Source organism: Oryctolagus cuniculus, chromosome 10 (genome assembly GCF_051225735.1).
Source record: "Oryctolagus cuniculus isolate XC-2025 breed Fujian yellow rabbit chromosome 10, ASM5122573v1, whole genome shotgun sequence".
Lineage (NCBI taxonomy): Eukaryota > Metazoa > Chordata > Mammalia > Lagomorpha > Leporidae > Oryctolagus > Oryctolagus cuniculus.
The window spans coordinates 116934822-116950795 of NC_142876.1; the positions used below are offsets into that span (position 1 = coordinate 116934822).

At 49.2% G+C, this 15974-nt stretch overlaps 1 protein-coding gene across 4 annotated transcripts in view; it reads right to left on the reverse strand.

Moving 5' to 3' along the window:
* Positions 1-222: 222 nt before the first annotated feature.
* PPARG (peroxisome proliferator activated receptor gamma) overlaps positions 223-15974 on the reverse strand; it is a 139038-nt gene continuing 123286 nt past the window's right edge. For 3 of the 4 annotated variants that reach the window (XM_051851046.3, XM_008260201.5, XM_089304870.1), the window contains exon 8: positions 223-842. In XM_051851046.3, coding sequence (XP_051707006.1) covers positions 595-842 — 248 coding nt within the window. In that variant the 3' untranslated portion in view covers positions 223-594. 4 annotated transcript variants of the gene reach the window in all.

A 15974-nucleotide genomic window follows, 5' to 3' on the forward strand; every position in this document is an offset into this window, starting at 1 on the left:
ATGGAGAGGCGACTGTGTGCACCAGGCTGCTCGCGGTGACAGTCGTGGTTAGGTCAACCTAGGGGTAGCACCAGGCTGCTCGCGGTGACAGTCGTGGTTAGGTCAACCTAGGGGCAAGCTGCCAGGCTGAGCATCACACGCTGCGAGTGCTTTTCGGTTCTCAAGTCCCCCTTCCTGAGTTAAAATTGTGAAAGCAGATGTAGAGTTCAGGAAAGTTGTAAATTCAGTAAAAAATTAATTTACTGAGGGTTAAAGTTTATCAACAGCTCCATTCACGTGGAAGAAGATGACTACAGAATGAAGAACGGAAATAAAAGGTGTGGGTGGGGGGGAGTCCAAGGGGCTGGGGTGGGGCAACACATCACACTCGGTCTTCAAATACTACCAGCAAATTACATAACATGGTAATTTTTAATATTAAAAGTAAATTGTAAATGTATATCTATAAACAATATGCATAAAATAGATCATATTCTAAAACCTTTTCTTTTTAAATGCTTTTTCACAGTAAAATTTTGTAGGTGTCAGAATTTCCCTCAAAATAATAGTGCAATTGGAAGAAGGACACGGCGTCGGTGGCTCAGGAGGGCCGGGCTAGTACAGGTCCTTGTAGATCTCCTGCAGGAGGGGGTGCAGGCTCATGTCCGTCTCCGTCTTCTTTATCACTTGCAGGAGCTGCACGTGCTCCGTGACGATCTGCCTGAGGTCCGTCATCTTCTGCAGCAGCTTGGCGAACAGCTGCGAGGCCTCGGGGTGGTTCAGCTTGAGCTGCAGCTCCAGGGCCTGCAGCAGGTTGTCCTGGATGTCCTCGATGGGCTTCACATTCAGCAGGCCTGGGCGGTCTGGGGGAGCAGAAACGGAAAACACAGCAGCAGGGTCAGTCAGGACACCCTCTGGGCCCACCTCGGAGCCTGCGCAGCCCCCGGGGGCAGCCCCCGGGGACAGGTGCGGGGAGGCAGGCCGACGCTGGGCGGGATCGAAACCCAGACCGCTGGCCGTCCCGGGCTCCGTCTCTGCGGCTGGTGGCGGCAACACGGCCTCAAAGCCACCCCGCGCCCAGGCTGAGCCTCCCGCTTCCACCGCCTGCTCCTTCCTGCCCCCCGCCAAGCTTCAGACCCACTTCCAAACAGAGCGCCTCGTCCTCCTCCTGGTCAATACAGCACAGGGCCGTCTCAGCGTGACAGCACGGTTCTCAAACACCGTTAGTCTGCGGGGACAGACCCCCAGCATTTTCACAGAGCTTTCTCGGGAGAGGTGCGACTGCATCTTCTTCTGCCTCCCATTTCAATTTGCAGAAAGCAGCTTACATTAATTTCACACCTTTGGTAATGTTTTTCTTCCTGCGCATCTAGTTAGACTTATCCTTAAATGTTATAGCTTCTATCGTGAACGGTCTCTTCATTTTCATTCATTTTCTAATATATTCTTGCTGACGTCTAGAAACCTTATTGATCTTACTATATTGAATTTATTCCAATTTTCTGAACTTTTGTCAGTGCAAGTAATTTTTAATCATGGATTCCATTTTAATTAGACAGTCACACCTATAAACACTGGTAGATTTATTTGTTTTTTATTTTCCAGTGTTTGCACATTGTGTTTCCTTTTTTATACTGTTGGCTAAGACCTCTGATGTGGTATTAAATAGCAGCAATAATCAGGGCATTCTTGTTTTATTTCTGACTTCGAAGAAAATGTTTCTAAGGGTTTCCCATCAAGTATGATGTTTGCTATAGATTATGCTGGGTATGTTTTACTCCGGGCTTTCCAAGAATTTTCAAGTTTTTAATTTGTTTAGTCAGGAATGTTGTTGAATTTTATCAAATGCTTTAAAATTTTTCTATCTACAGATATATGCTATCTAAAGAGATACGGTTTTATCTTAGTCTGGTGCAGTGTTACGTTAGATTTCCTTATATTCGTGCACTCAATTGCTAATATTTTATTTAGGGCTTTCATATTTGCAGGTGATATTGCCCAGAGTGTTATTTTTTGTGCCATTCTCTGCCTGTTTTGGAAATAAATGTTAACTCGCCTTGCACACTGGGGTGAGACCTCCTTCTGTTTCTGCGCGGATTTCTTGGAATCCATTTGCAGAACCACCTGAGCCTGTGATAAAGCTTCGGCTGCCTTTGCTTTCCCTTCCACAGCTTTTTATCTATTCAGGTTTCCTACTTACAAAGTAAAAATTTTAGTATTTTATATTGGAAGAAAGCGGTACATGACTTCTTCTTAGAATTGGAGCTCTCTGATTGCTTTCACTATGCTCCCTTAATTTAATGCTCTTTATCTGTGTATTCGCTCATTAAAATATATTTTTTTTTGGACAGGCAGAGTGGACAGTGAGAGAGACAGAGAGAAAGGTCTTCCTTTGCTGTTGGTTCACCCCCCAATGGCCGCTGCAGCCGGCGCACCCCGCTGATCTGATGACAGGAGCCAGGTGCTTCTCCTGGTCTCCCATGGGGTGCAGGGCCCAAGCACTTGAGCCATCCTCCACTGCCTTCCCGGGCCACAGCAGAGAGCTGGCCTGGAAGAGGGGCAACCGGGACAGAATCCGGCGCCCCGACCGGGACTAGAACCCAGTGTGTCAGCGCTGCAAGGCGGAGGATTAGCCTAGTGAGCCGTGGCGCCGGACTCATTAAAATATTTGATTTGTCAAAGGTTTATCTATTTTTTTTTCTTGAAGAAAACAGCTTTTGGTTTTATCAACTGCTTTTGAAAATTATATTTTAGTTTCAGTTGATCAAATTCCTTCTTTAAAACCTTTAAGTTCATTCTTTTCTCTTTTTCTAGTTCCTGGAGTTCACGGCTTAGTCCATTCTGTGTTGGTACTTCTCGCTTCCTGATTGGTGCGTGTGAGCTCTAATTTTCCTCTAAGGGGCTGTGACCCACAGGGCTCTCGTGGGTCTTTGCTAAACAGCCTGTCTTACACTCACCTAAAAGTAAGTTCTTAAATCTCCAAGTAGAAAGTGTGGGTTTTGGTTCTTGTTTTTCAAGTTTCATTTCTATTGCACAGCGTTAGAATTCAAGGTTTGCTCCTGAAGGCTCACCAGCAGGCAGGGGTCATGAGCAACCTTTGGGACACTGGTGTTTTGTGCTGGTTTCAAGCTTAGCTCCACCCCCACCCCCTCCCAGGCAGAGTGGACAGTGAGAGAGAGAGACAGAGAAAGGTCTTCCTTTGCCATTGGTTCACCCCCCAAATGGCTGCTACGGCCGGCCGATCCGAAGCCAAGAGCCAGGTGCTTCTCCTGGTCTCTCATGGGGTGCAGGGCCCAAGGACCTGGGCCATCCTCCACTGCACTCCCGGGCCACAGCAGAGAGCTGGCCTGGAAGAGGGGCAACCGGGACAGAATCCGGCACCCCAACTGGGACTAGAACCCAGTGTGCCGGCGCCGCAGGTGGAGGATTAGCCTAGTGAGCCAAGGTGCTGGCCAGAGCTTAGCTCTTGACGGCCGTTCACTCCACAACCGCTTGGCTGTCCTTGCTACATGCCCTCTTCCAGCCTTCGGAGGCCGCTCCTGCTCTTGCTATAGCCTCAGTTTCCCTAATTATCCCTTTGCTCCAGCCATACCAAGCTCCTCCGACATCCTGGGCTCTGTCAGGACGGTGTGCCTAATCAGGTCCTGTTCCTTCTGCCCGAAACCCGCCCTTCTCACTGTTGCCTTAGAGATGCCAACCCCTTCTTCAGAAAGCAGCCTCTGCTGGGTTTCTGGCCTGGACCCTTCCTCGGCACGAACCCCCATGTCCTCTGTTCTTCTACTGTCCTCGCCGTGTGCTCCCACAGCAGCCTGTAAACGACTCAAACACGACCGTACCCGACTGCATTTACTGAAAGGCTATTATTCTCCAAAGACCGCCAAGGGCCGTGCACACAACATGCCAGTTAATCCTCATAATAACTCCGTGAGGTGGTACTTTCTGAAGAGGGAATGAAGACTTCAGGGAAAGGAGTTAAATCGTGCCGAGATCTGCCACCTGCTAGTCTCGGGAGAGCTGAGGTTTGCGTGGAGTGCGTCTGATTCCAAATGCTCTCCTCTTAACTTTTCTTCACTTGGATTCTAAGCACTGACTTGCTTTATCTTCCCCTGTAGGCCGCCCTGATGTCTGTGAACTGTTAGCAGAAACACAAGAGGCACTCGGGTGGCTGAGTCAATGAGTGAAAAGGTCGTTCAGGCCCTGGATCGGAAAGTACAGTTCTCCCCGGTTGGTGAATGGAGCCCAAAGGCAGAACCACCACACCATGAAGCAGTCTCGCGTACACCGACTTTTCCTGCCTCTAATAAACTCGAGTAACCTGCATCTGTTCAGGTGAGGCTCAGGAAACCAAGGCTACAATGCAGGGTGACCTCAGTGTGAGCTTTTCAGAACCCTGAACATTCTGCTAAACTAACTTTCTTCTTCTTCTTCTTCTTCTTTTTTTATTACAGAAGGAAACTTGTCTTTGGTTTTCTCGAACTTCTCTAATATATCCCATGGGTTGGAATAAGTATAATATTTTAAGATTTTCAGCATTTTATTTTGGAGCCATCAGCAAAAAATCTTATTCTGAGAACGAAACAAGTGATTTAGTCCTGGACAAGAGAATCATGCCCCTGGAAGAGCTGTGCCGTTCTCACAGCTGCTATATAATAATGAAAACCACTGACGCCTCAAGGAACACTGGATGCTGGACTGGGGCCTTGTTTAATGACTGCTGATCCTCCCTCTCCACAAACGTTCAAGCTGTCAAGGGCCGGGGGCCACGTGAATGCGTGTGCATCTGACGGGCAGCCATCTGGGCAGACTGAGCCTGCTGCGCTGCGGCCACACGGCCTTGTGTGGAAGTCTCTGGTCCCTGGGCCTTGTCTCCGGTCTTCCTCCTTTGGAGTAGCGTCAGTAGGTCAAAACTTCTGCAGGAGAGATGACGTTAGCCTGGTAGGTCTCATTTATCAAACAACCAAACCCTAAAAAGCAACCGACGGGCTTGCTGGAGACACTTGGCTGGGTGGGTGTAATGGAACCGGCCCCTCCAGCAGGGCGAGGATCTGGTTTGGATTTGCAAACCCCTCTCTGGCAAGGTCCTCTTTATGATGTGATGGATGATGTTTGGCTGAAGGGCCGAAATTCTGCGGCCACAGATTAAGTGTATTCCCTCCAAGGACAAGTCCAATCACTTATGGATCAGTCCCCGCTGTGCCCCTAACGGAGCCTTCCTCAAGGCAAACGGTTTAGGGAGGAAGGGCCGTGGAGTGGAAAAAGTCCCATTTTCTGTTTTTAGGTCCTTCACTCTCGAACTGATTGAGCTCACTGTGCTCAGATTTCTCTGTGCACTAAATGGATCTACGACTCATTCATAAGTTTTAAGATGTCATCTCATTTGTTATTCCCTCCAGTACATAATTCAGCTGGGGGAAACTAAGAAATCTAATTAGAAAGCATATTAACCGGCTTATACCTTAAGCTTAGAACATACGGCTTCTTTTAAAAAGAAACAAAAGCAAACGCTCCCTTTGGTCTTCTGCAAGCCTAGGGTAGGGGTCTGCCAGTGCTGCTCCCCACCCCCTGTGTTCCCAGCTACCAGACTTCCCTCTGCACCCCTCTCCTCTTTCCACCTTCCCCGCCATGCACACTCCAGTCCTTACTGAGCTGAGCTTGGTGCCAGAGGTGAGCCACAGGATTCTGTCTGCTATGTCCCTGTTCTCTTCCCACTCCTCTCTCCTCACCGCCAACCCAGTGCCCACCAAGATGTTGCTCCTGGAAGGCTGGTCTGGGGTCCTCTCCCTGCAAGTCACCGAGGGTGAGAGTTGAGTCCAGATTAGGATCAGGGTCAAGGGCTCCCTCTTTGCTGGCCCTTTAGGGAAGTCCTGTTGACTCACACAGTCCAGGGGTTAGCACTTGAGGAGGCTGGAGTCAATTACTCGGTCCTGACTCCCCAGGCTGCAAAGAATTGGGAAAGAGACCTTTCCGGTCTCCGTTCGCACAGTCCTGGAACTGATTAGAGGAGCTGTTGATTATGGGCAAATCTACAAAGTGCCCCTCTTATCCAGATCTGGTTCAGTTAAGCGGAGAGCTCTCTGGCCCTCCTGGGATCTGCCCACCTGGGCTGGGTGTCTCCTCTGCACAGATTTTCTCTGGATTAGTGGAGACTCCTGAACAAAGGGGAGAACACCCAACATGGGGCGTTCTGCCTAGTCGGGCTTTCCCCTTCTCCACGGCCTCATCTGAATCAGCCGTAGACCGACCCACAGACAACGAAAGGTGTGGGGTGAAGACTGAAGGAGACCAGGCCTCTCAGGGAACTCAGCACTTGCAATGTAACTTCCTTTTCCGCTTCCTAGCGCATTCCCCGTATCACGCCGTCTCCACATGTGTTCCGAGGAGCGGTGACCTGATTGGAGCCGTGTCTGTCTTCCTCTTAGTTTCTGTGTGCCTTTGGACAAATCATCTTATCTCTCTGGGTTCTGGCTTAATTTTTAAGACAACAATGACATTTCCTTCAAAGGCCACAGTAAAAATGAACGTGAGAAGACATAAGTACTCTGTGTTGGTTCGAATAAAGGTAAGATTTCTACAGGGTCAGGGTCAGGGTCAGGGTCAGGACTGGGATGGGGTGGGATGGCACACAGACAGTTGGGAAGTAGAAGGTCTTGGGTGTTCTTAGTAAGAGCGGAAGCTCAGGAACACAGTAAGAGGGTTGGGCAAATCTTCACAAACTTGCTGCGCCCCTGAAGAAATGACGCTAGGGCTTCCTGGAGTATTTTTCTGATCTCACCATCAGTCAGGGAGAAGTGAATTCATCACAAACCAGGTATGATGTGGCCTACACCCATCCCCACCATCCTGCCTTTAGGAAAAAATAACAACAAAGTTTCCCATGTGTTTGTCTCCATACAGAAATCTGAACAGGAGCCTGACGGGGGGCAGGGATTCTCAGTTTTGGCTGCACACGGACGTCATCTGGGGAGACTACACACAGGCTAACGCCCAGGTCCCACACCTGCACACTCTGATTTGCTTGGCCTGAGGCGTGACCTTCAAGGTTTCTGGAAGCTCCCTGGTGACTGTACGTACAGCAGGGGTCGGCACGACTGCTGTCGGCAAGCAGTCGGAACCCCAGCTTCACAACTTGCTAGGCAGCCTGGCCAGGCTCCCCAAGCCCTCCTCCGGCTTTCCCATTTAAAAGATGGAGCGTACCTCACAGCGTCGGTCAGAGCTTTACGTGACTTCATACTTGGGGCGGTGTCTAGCACGTAGTAAATCAGCGAGTACTATTTTTATCAGCGTTGCTTCAACCTGGGCTTTGTTCTTCCCACCTTTCTTCACTCATCTACGTCATTTCCCTGGGCCTTTTCTGTGTCTTTCCCATTCTTTCCTCCTGAACTGCTCCCTTCGTCCCAGTCCCTTCCCCCACCTCCTCCTCCTTCCAGATGTTGTCCCCCCCCCCCCCCCCCCCGGGGACAGCACCTTGCTGGGGATTTATTAGGAACGCAAGCAGGGCCAGGCGAAATTAATCAGAGGCCTGAGAGGTGCGGGTTTCAGGAGCAGTGAAGTTTACTGTTGCTATCAGGGAAAGGAGACAACATAAGGTAGAGATCTTGCAACTGGTTAGCAGATGAAGATCATCTGTGGCCACTAAATCCTACTGTGAACGCACGTGGCGCTGGTGCAGGCCTAACTCTGAAGTGGGCCAACGTTCTAACACTTCCTGGGTAAGCAACAGTTTCACATTAATAAACGCTTTCTCTGTGTCTGATAACATTAATATATATGACTTCGTAGGGGCAATATGAAACCAAAACCAGCCACTGTTTCTTTTATCTGCCCATTAAATAGCAATTACACATCAACTCCCCTCATCAAACACTCAACACCCACCTCCAAGAAGCCAGCTCCCACACTAGGAAACGGAACACAGACGCAGCTGTGGCAAGGCGGGTAGCACTCTGCTGTGTTCAGAGCTCTCTGGCTCAGGGGTACCTCTAGGCAAAGGCAGATCTCTGCCCTGCCCTTGGGGAAGCCTGTGTCCTTGCTCCAGTCATTCAGGGTCATGCAATTTAAGTCCAGCGTTGCAGTTTGCTGCCTGCAGTTCTCCCCTAAGCCCAGTAGCGCTGACACACTGGGGCTCTGGTCTTGACTGGAAAGGGGTTGGAGGAGTGGGAGACAGAGGGGGAAGAGTGGGGTGCAGGCATGAGGAGAAAGACCTCTTCCGAGGCTCATGCTCCGAACCCGTCTGCTGGCCCTACCCTGCCTTTCCCGGGTGGGCCGAAGAACAGAGACGGGGAAAGCAAAGACAAGAGGGCCCGAGAACTCTGTCTGATCCCTTGACCCCCGGAAAATGGCAAAAGCAAGCCAAGGAAAGATAGTGAGCACATTCAAAAGTTGCCAGTATTAACTCCGTGTGGCCAGGCCCCAGCCACCACTGTGCCCCTCTCCGGTCTCCTCAGGAAGTTCTGAGAAGCTGTGATGGCCACACCTGGGGGTCTTCAAAAGGCTCGTGGGAAATGCGCAGTATGAAAACATACACAAATTTCAAACTTTCTGCATCGAAGTCAACTTTTCTTTAATGTCATCTTTCCAAAAGCGTTTTGAAGTATCCTCCCTGGATAGGTATTGACCTCTGCATGTTTAAGGTTCCCCGAAGTTCACTGGGGCCCTGGGGCTGGGCACCCCTGTGGCAGTGGGGTCAGCCGGAGCCCTCCCCTCACTTTTCAGGCTCCTCCTCCTTCCCAGGATCTCTTTCCCTTTGGGTTTCCTTCTCAGTTCACAACTAATCCCCTTACAGTGATAGCTGATAAACAGATTAGCTGATACCTCCCTAGGGGTAATAAGGGATTTTAAGAATGACTATTGGTGGAATTTCAAGCAATTTGACTGGATGATTGAGTGGAGCTGCTTCAAATTATATCACACAAAGGGAAGAGGGAAATTAGCATTGACTGTGTGCTTAGCGTGCCCAGGCACCGTGCCAGAGGCTTCACATAATATTATTTCAATTGCTCAGGGAACTGATAAGGAAATAAAGGTTCAGGGAGGTAAATAATTGCCTGTGATCACACGTACAGGAGGTGGTGGAGTGGGGGTTTTCGAACTTGCATCCATCGGATTCCCAAGCCCTGCCCGGCCTGTCCTGCCTTCCTGATCTGCGTGCGTGCGTGCGTGCGTGTGCGTGTGCGTGTGCGTGTGCGTGTGTGAGATGTGCCTCGGAAGCAGGTTTCTCCAGGACTGAGCGCTGGCTCAACCCTGGCTGTGGCCTCTCTCAGAGCAGTGACTGGCACCAGTCCTCGGTTTCATTCTTCCTCATTCGCAGATGATCAGTCTGAACGTCTTGGTGACTTGTGCCAGTCTGGAAGGCTGCCTGGGGTCACCCAGAGTTTAAACACACATTTTGAGAGCCCAAAATGATAAAGCGCTCCAGAAGGCAGCCCACTGGCTGGCTGGCCGAGCCTTTTCCAAGGCTGCCCGGGTGGGGAAGGGCATGACTCAGCAGTTCGCCTGTCTCCCACAGCGGCCTCTGAGGTCACGCGCCGCCGTCTGCTCGCTCGCTGACATGCTGCGGCCTCGGGGTGCGCTGAGGCGGAAGTCGCGTTCCTAAGCCGGCACAGACGAGGATGGTTCTCTGCCTCCAGAGGACAAAAGCCCTCCTGTGCACGTCTTCAAGTCTACCCGATGATTCTGGGGTAGCTCGTCCCCACCTCCAGCTTTCTGGTTTTTAGTGTTGGGCACCAGTTGAGAATTCGTAAATACACCTCACCCCTCTCACACCAAGTCCACAGGGTTGTGAAAGGAGGAAATGAATGAGCATTTCTAGATCATTCAGTCATTCTGCCAACTGGCTGGGGCGCCTGCGGAGAGGTGGCTGTAGGTGGGGGAGAGATCCACACACTAGACACACAGCAGAGGTGCCCTTGAGTACTTTCCCAATTAATGAACGAGGGCTGTTGCTCAACAAGCCAGGGTGAACAGCACGAGCCACGTTAATAACTGGCCGGACGTCCCGCCCGAGAGAGACCAGGTGTCCTTTATGCTTCCATGAGAAGACTCAGAAAACCACCACATGGCACCAGCCTCGGGCTCATCTCACCTACAAAGCTGCAAGGGTGAGGCAGTCAAATATTCACAGAGGGGAGAACCAGGTTCCCTGTTGCTCACAGTGGCTGTAATACCTGTCTCTCCTCACTTAATGAGCAAGGACGACGCTAACAGGCCAAGTCCTGTGGGCCGCCTCTCTGCAGAACCTGAGGCTCCCCAGCTGGGCTTCCTCGGGGGAGAGCAGCGGTCTCTCTGGGTCCACAGAGGGCTGCTACGGTGGCCACTGGGACTTGCAGAAGCGGGCAGATGGAGAGATGACACTGGGCAGTTTAGAGCTGGGCTTCTGTTCGTGATTTCAAAGGGCAGCTGAGGGGTAGGGGAGGAGAAAAGGAGCACTCTCGAGCCCAGGGCCCCGCGGGCCCTCCTTGTGGCACCCCTGGGTGCCCTGCTCAGAGAGCTGAGTATGGACTCCTGGGTTTGCTTCTGAAGGGCAAGAAGAAGTGAAGGTGCCGGAGGGCATTTTCATAGTTTCACATTTCTCTCATAAATTTTTCTGCAACTACTTATCTGTATTAGAACCTGGTGTGAGATGGTATCTGATTAAGCAGAAATGTATTTACTTAGTTATTTAAAGTTTACCATTCATTTTTGTGGGAGCTCTGCAAACAGCGCCATTATTTCCAGGGCCCCTGCTATCTTTAGATTTAAGGACCAGAGTGCTAGCCTTCAGCCTTATCGCCGCCCAGGGCCTCACGCCTTCCCCAGGCAGTTTTCAGAACCAAGGGAGTAATTTTGTTCAATTAAATGGTGTCTGAAGAAGGTTTCAGGGTACTAATAACCGAACTACATCCAGGAAAGTTTTAATTATAATTACTGGAGGCAGTCTGGAAACAGTTTTTGATAAGTACAAAAGAATTCTTACACCAGCGTAATTAATTGAGATGCTTCCATATCTCAAAAGACAGTAGGAAGCAGACTCTACGCTGAAGTGCCCAAGTGTTAGAGCTGACAGGCCTTAGTCTGCGCTGTGGCTTTGCCCATTAGCAACTCTGTGACCTTGAGCAAGTTGCCTAATCCCCCTGAACCTACATTTACTCCACCCATAAAATGAAATGATAATAGACTGGGGAGAGGTGGGAAAGACTGAACAAAAAATTATAAATGTTTGTATCCTGGCACACAGTGGAGTGTTCAATAAATGGTAACAGTTATTATCAGGTTCTTATTAATTCAACACTTATTGAGTAACTTATTCTGGGACAGATGCTGTGCTTTGATTCTATTTTTTTAAAAAGATTTATTTATTTGAAAGTCAGTTACACAGAGAGAGAAGGAGAGGCAGAGAGAGAGAGGTCTTCCATCTGCTAGTTCACTCCCCAGTTGGCTGCAATGGCCAGAGCTGTGCCAATCAGAAGCCAGGAGCCAGAAGCCAGGAGATTCTTCCAGGTTTCCCACATGGGTGCAGGAACCCAAGTAGTTGGGCCATCTTCCACTGCTTTCCCAGGCCATAGCAGAGAGCTGGATCAGAAGTAGGGCAGCCGGGATTTGAACCGGTGGCCATATGGGATGCCAGCACTGCAGGTGGAGGCCTTACGAGCTACACCACAGGGCCGGCCCCTTGATTTTATTTTAATAGCAACAAATTCAAAAAAATCCACCCATCCATCCATCTGGTCATGGCTCTTCCTTGATTTGCAGACGGGCAGCTCTGAGAACGATTCCCCTGTTCTCCCCTTCCACTCAAGAGCAGAACCCCCGCGCACTCCCAGCACAGCTGCTTCCCGGGAAGGACAAGGAAGGGGCTGCGCTCTCCGTGCTTTGCAGAAGCAGCCAGACTCCAGAGAGTGAGTGAGCAGCTGGAGGGCCCGCCACCTGTGGCCGCCAGGCGCTGTCTGCAGTGTCTCCATCTTACAGACGGCGTGGCACATCGTCTTGAACGTGGACTGTAAAATCTGGTGAACTTCCTCCCCTGCATCTTGGAAGTTTAGGAAGAACTGCAATGAATCCTAAAATGTTTTGAATTAACAAGAAGAGCTTTTCCTGTTGCAGAGTCCCAGCTGGAACCCTCCTGGGCTTTTCTTTACCAAATAGCACACGCTCGAGGGGGCAAAACGTCCAGCAGCGCGTCCTGGGGCTTGTCAGCTTTAGGCTTGGCTTCGGTCGCTGGGTAGGTTTTGAGAGTCTGCTCGCGAGGCTGGCAGGAGGCTGCGGCGCCAGCTGCAAACAGGCCCTCGCTGGAGGCAGTTTTATTACTCCTGACGCCATCCCCTCTGTTAGGAAGACCAGAAGGTGCGAAGGAAGCTGTTTGTCACCATGGTCACCAGGGAAGCGCTCCTGGCACCCAGACCCTTCCCTGAGGCAGCAGGGGGATGCGAGCGCAGGTTGCAGCCAACCATACATGAGTGACCTGTCCACAGTCCACTCAGCAGCTGGCAGACGGGGCAGGGCAGTTGGGAGACCAGTTTGAGTCCTGGTTCCACTGCTCATTCCTGCTGGATCTGAGACACACTGTGGACGTCTACGACCCTCACTTTTTATTTCGTGAAATGAAGATAAAAACACAGGAGCAGTGGCCGGCGCTGTGGCGCAGCGGGTAAAGCAGCCGCCTGCAGTGCCAGCACCCCATGTGGGTGCCGGCTTGTGTCCCAGCTGCTCCACTTCTGATCCAGCTTTCTGCTATGGCCAGGGAAAGCAGTAGAAGATGCGCCACGTCCTTGGGCCCCTGCACCCACGTGGGAGACCTGGAAGAAGCTCCTGGCTCCTGGCTTCAGATCAGCACAGCTCTGGCCATTGTGGCCATTTGGGGAGTGAACCATCGGATGGAGAACCTCTCTCTCTCTCTCTCTCTCTCTCTCTCTCTCTCTCTGTGTGTGTGTGTTTCCTTCTCTCTCTGTGTTAACTCGGACTTTCAAATAAATAAATAAATAAATCTTAAAAAAAAAAAAAAGGACTGGGCAGGGCGAGATATTTGTTTACTGGATTAAAGCCTCTTGCTTACACGCATATTTTTCCTTTCAGGAAAATCCAAGAAAGGAAAAAACAACCTAAATGAGAAATTAAGTCTTATTCCAACCACGTGAGGTCCTGATGTCACCACGCACTGGTGACCGAGAAGCTGATCTTACTGGAATCACCTTTGGACTGGGAACTGCGAGCAGCCCGCTGCCTGACCTACACCCAGCCGGCCTCTCGAGCAGGGAAGAGACTCAAATTCCTGTGTGCTGGGCACACGCGGGGCCCACTGCATCCACAGCGCTTCACCTGCACACAGACGTCATCTGCAAAACCAAACTCTGACCAGGGGAGGACTGGCTTTTGTGATATGGGAAGTAGTCAACGGCAGTCCTTTTTCTGTTTTTTGGAAGAAGTCAAAAATTACTCACAGGGCTTTCTTTTCATCATAGACACAGACAGTAATATTTGAACAATCCATGGCAGGCAGCTACCTTCAGATTTCTTTCATTTAGCGGATCAGTGAGCTCTGGAGGGTGGGCATTTAACCTAGCCGTTGAGATGGCTGCATCTCCTATTGGAATACCTGGGTTTCACACTTGGCCCTGGCTCCTGATTCCAGCTTCCTGCTAATGCTGGCATGGCAGGTGGCCATGATGCCTCAAATAGTTGGGTTCCTGCCTCCAATCTGGGAGACTTGAATTAAGTTCCTGCCTCCTGGCTTTGACCCTGGCTTAGCCCCGGGCTGTTGCATGCATTTGAGGAGTGAGCTGTGGATGGGGGCTCTCTGTCTCTGTCTTGCAAACAAATAAATAAAATGAGATCTCGTTATTATTAAGATAGTATTATAAAGATTATAAAGAGTATTATAAAGATAGCGTGCATAGGGCTAAAAGGAACTTGTTTATAATCCACTTTTAAATGGTACCATTTTAAATTTTCATATTTGAAAGCTGAAGCATGCAATATTAATGAAATCAAATCAAACTAACTGCAGAGCTAGTTCTTGACCAACCAAGGAATTTTTGAAAGTCACCAATTTTCAAACAATCTAGCTTGTCAGAAATGAAGTCAGGAACAGTAATGCTATTCTTTTCTACGATGTTGCTGAGGTTCACAGAGCCCAGAGTTATAACGACTGTGTCTTCTCTAGACCTTCCCCACGTAGAAAATGAGCATCTTGGAACGGCTGACTTCAGGGCTCCTCTTGGCTTCTGTGCTGGGAATAGAAACTGCCACAAACCTTATGCAGCTGGGCGATGAGATGACAAAAGGCGTAAGCCAGAGCCCACATGGCAGGAGTCCACCTGGGCTGGACTCCTGACTCTGGCTCCTGACTGCAGCTTCCTGCTACTGTGCACCCCGGAGAGCAGCTGTGGTGGCACCAGTGGCTGGGTTCCTGCCACCCTCAGGAGAGACCAGACTGAGTTCCTGCCTGGGATTCAGCCTGGCTGCTGGGGCCTTTGGGGGATGAACCAGCAGATGGGAGCACTCTCTCTCTCTTGTTTGGTCTCTTTCTCTCTGTATGTCTGTTTCCCTCTCTGTCTCTCAAATAAGTAAATAATTTTTAAAATAGGATAAAGATTGAAAAAGTAATGTTCATAGCCAGCAACCTTTGGTAACTTAGAAAGAGAAAATGATCTGAAGTGTGAATAGAAATTTACACATAAGAAGGTTCACTACAGCAAAATTTAAACAAATTTTCAACAGCATTCTGTATTCTTCCCTGTAGTTTTTATTAATAAAAGTAACTCTAACATGTATAGGGAGATAATTTAGTCTGTAGTGGTCCCTTTGTAGGCTGGAATATTTTACAGTCATTAAGAATGGTATTTTAGAAAACATTATGTGTCTATATTTACACAACTGTACACAGGTAATATATAGAAACATTTTTAGAGGAGAACTAGGACTTTGTTAGTTCCATTTTATTCAGAGGACAGAGACCTTTTCTTTTTTGTATTCTCTGAATTAAATTTGATATTTATCTCTCAATGAACCTCAACTGAACCTCAACTCCCAATGAATTAATCAATGATCCCAAAGGGTCAAGAGTTAATTTGCTTATGAAGTGATTCACTCAAGACATTAAAACATGATGGAAGGGATATTTTTGCCTTATTAATCATAATGTCAAAATGTCCCTTCACTTAGTAAGTCACGACTTGAAACTGGACTTGAGGCTTCAGATTTAATGTCTGTCAAATGGTTGCCTATCTGTACCCTAGACATTCAAAGGGTGGTATTGTGCACAGTGTTTAGTTAAGCACAGAGAACCAGGCAGATCATAAGCCTGGCTCCACATCTGGCTCACTGTGCAACCCTGGGCAAGGGAGTGAACATTTCAGTGCTTTGGTTTCCTGCCTGGGTTGTTTCGGGGATAAGCGAATGTGTGTGAAGCGCTCCGAACACGGCCTGCCCTACAGCAAGAACTCCATCAGCACATGCGGTTATTACTGCGAGTACAGTACGTCCCTGATTTCAGAAGCATCCAGTTCTCAACTGGACAACAAAGGACTACAGAGAGGATTATCCCTTTATGATACATAGCACAGTGACACACACTGACATCTATAAGACCACAGAGAACATGGCAGAGTACGCAGGAAAACCTTAGCTGGACCTGCTTGTTTAAAAACAGTTTTTAAGTAGAGAGATGAAAGTAAAATTTCTTCTATTCAACTTGAAAACATGGGAGGCTAATGAAAATAACACTTAGTTTGAAGGCTGGCTTTGAGGATTGGCTGATTAGATCATGTATTGGCAAGGCCAAGACTATACCACCATTGCTAAATAACTCAACTTTTCTCTGCTCTGTGTTTTTTGGTCCAGATTGTATTCTTAACCTCAGCCAACTACGTAACAAAGGTACTTTGAGGGAAGCCTGCGGAGGAATCCACATGAGCATACAGGACCATAGACAGACATACTGGTGAATTCCTTGATTCCTGGTATCAGGAAAGTGACTCAAAGTAACATAACTGGGGCAGGAGCATAATTGGGTTAAAAATATA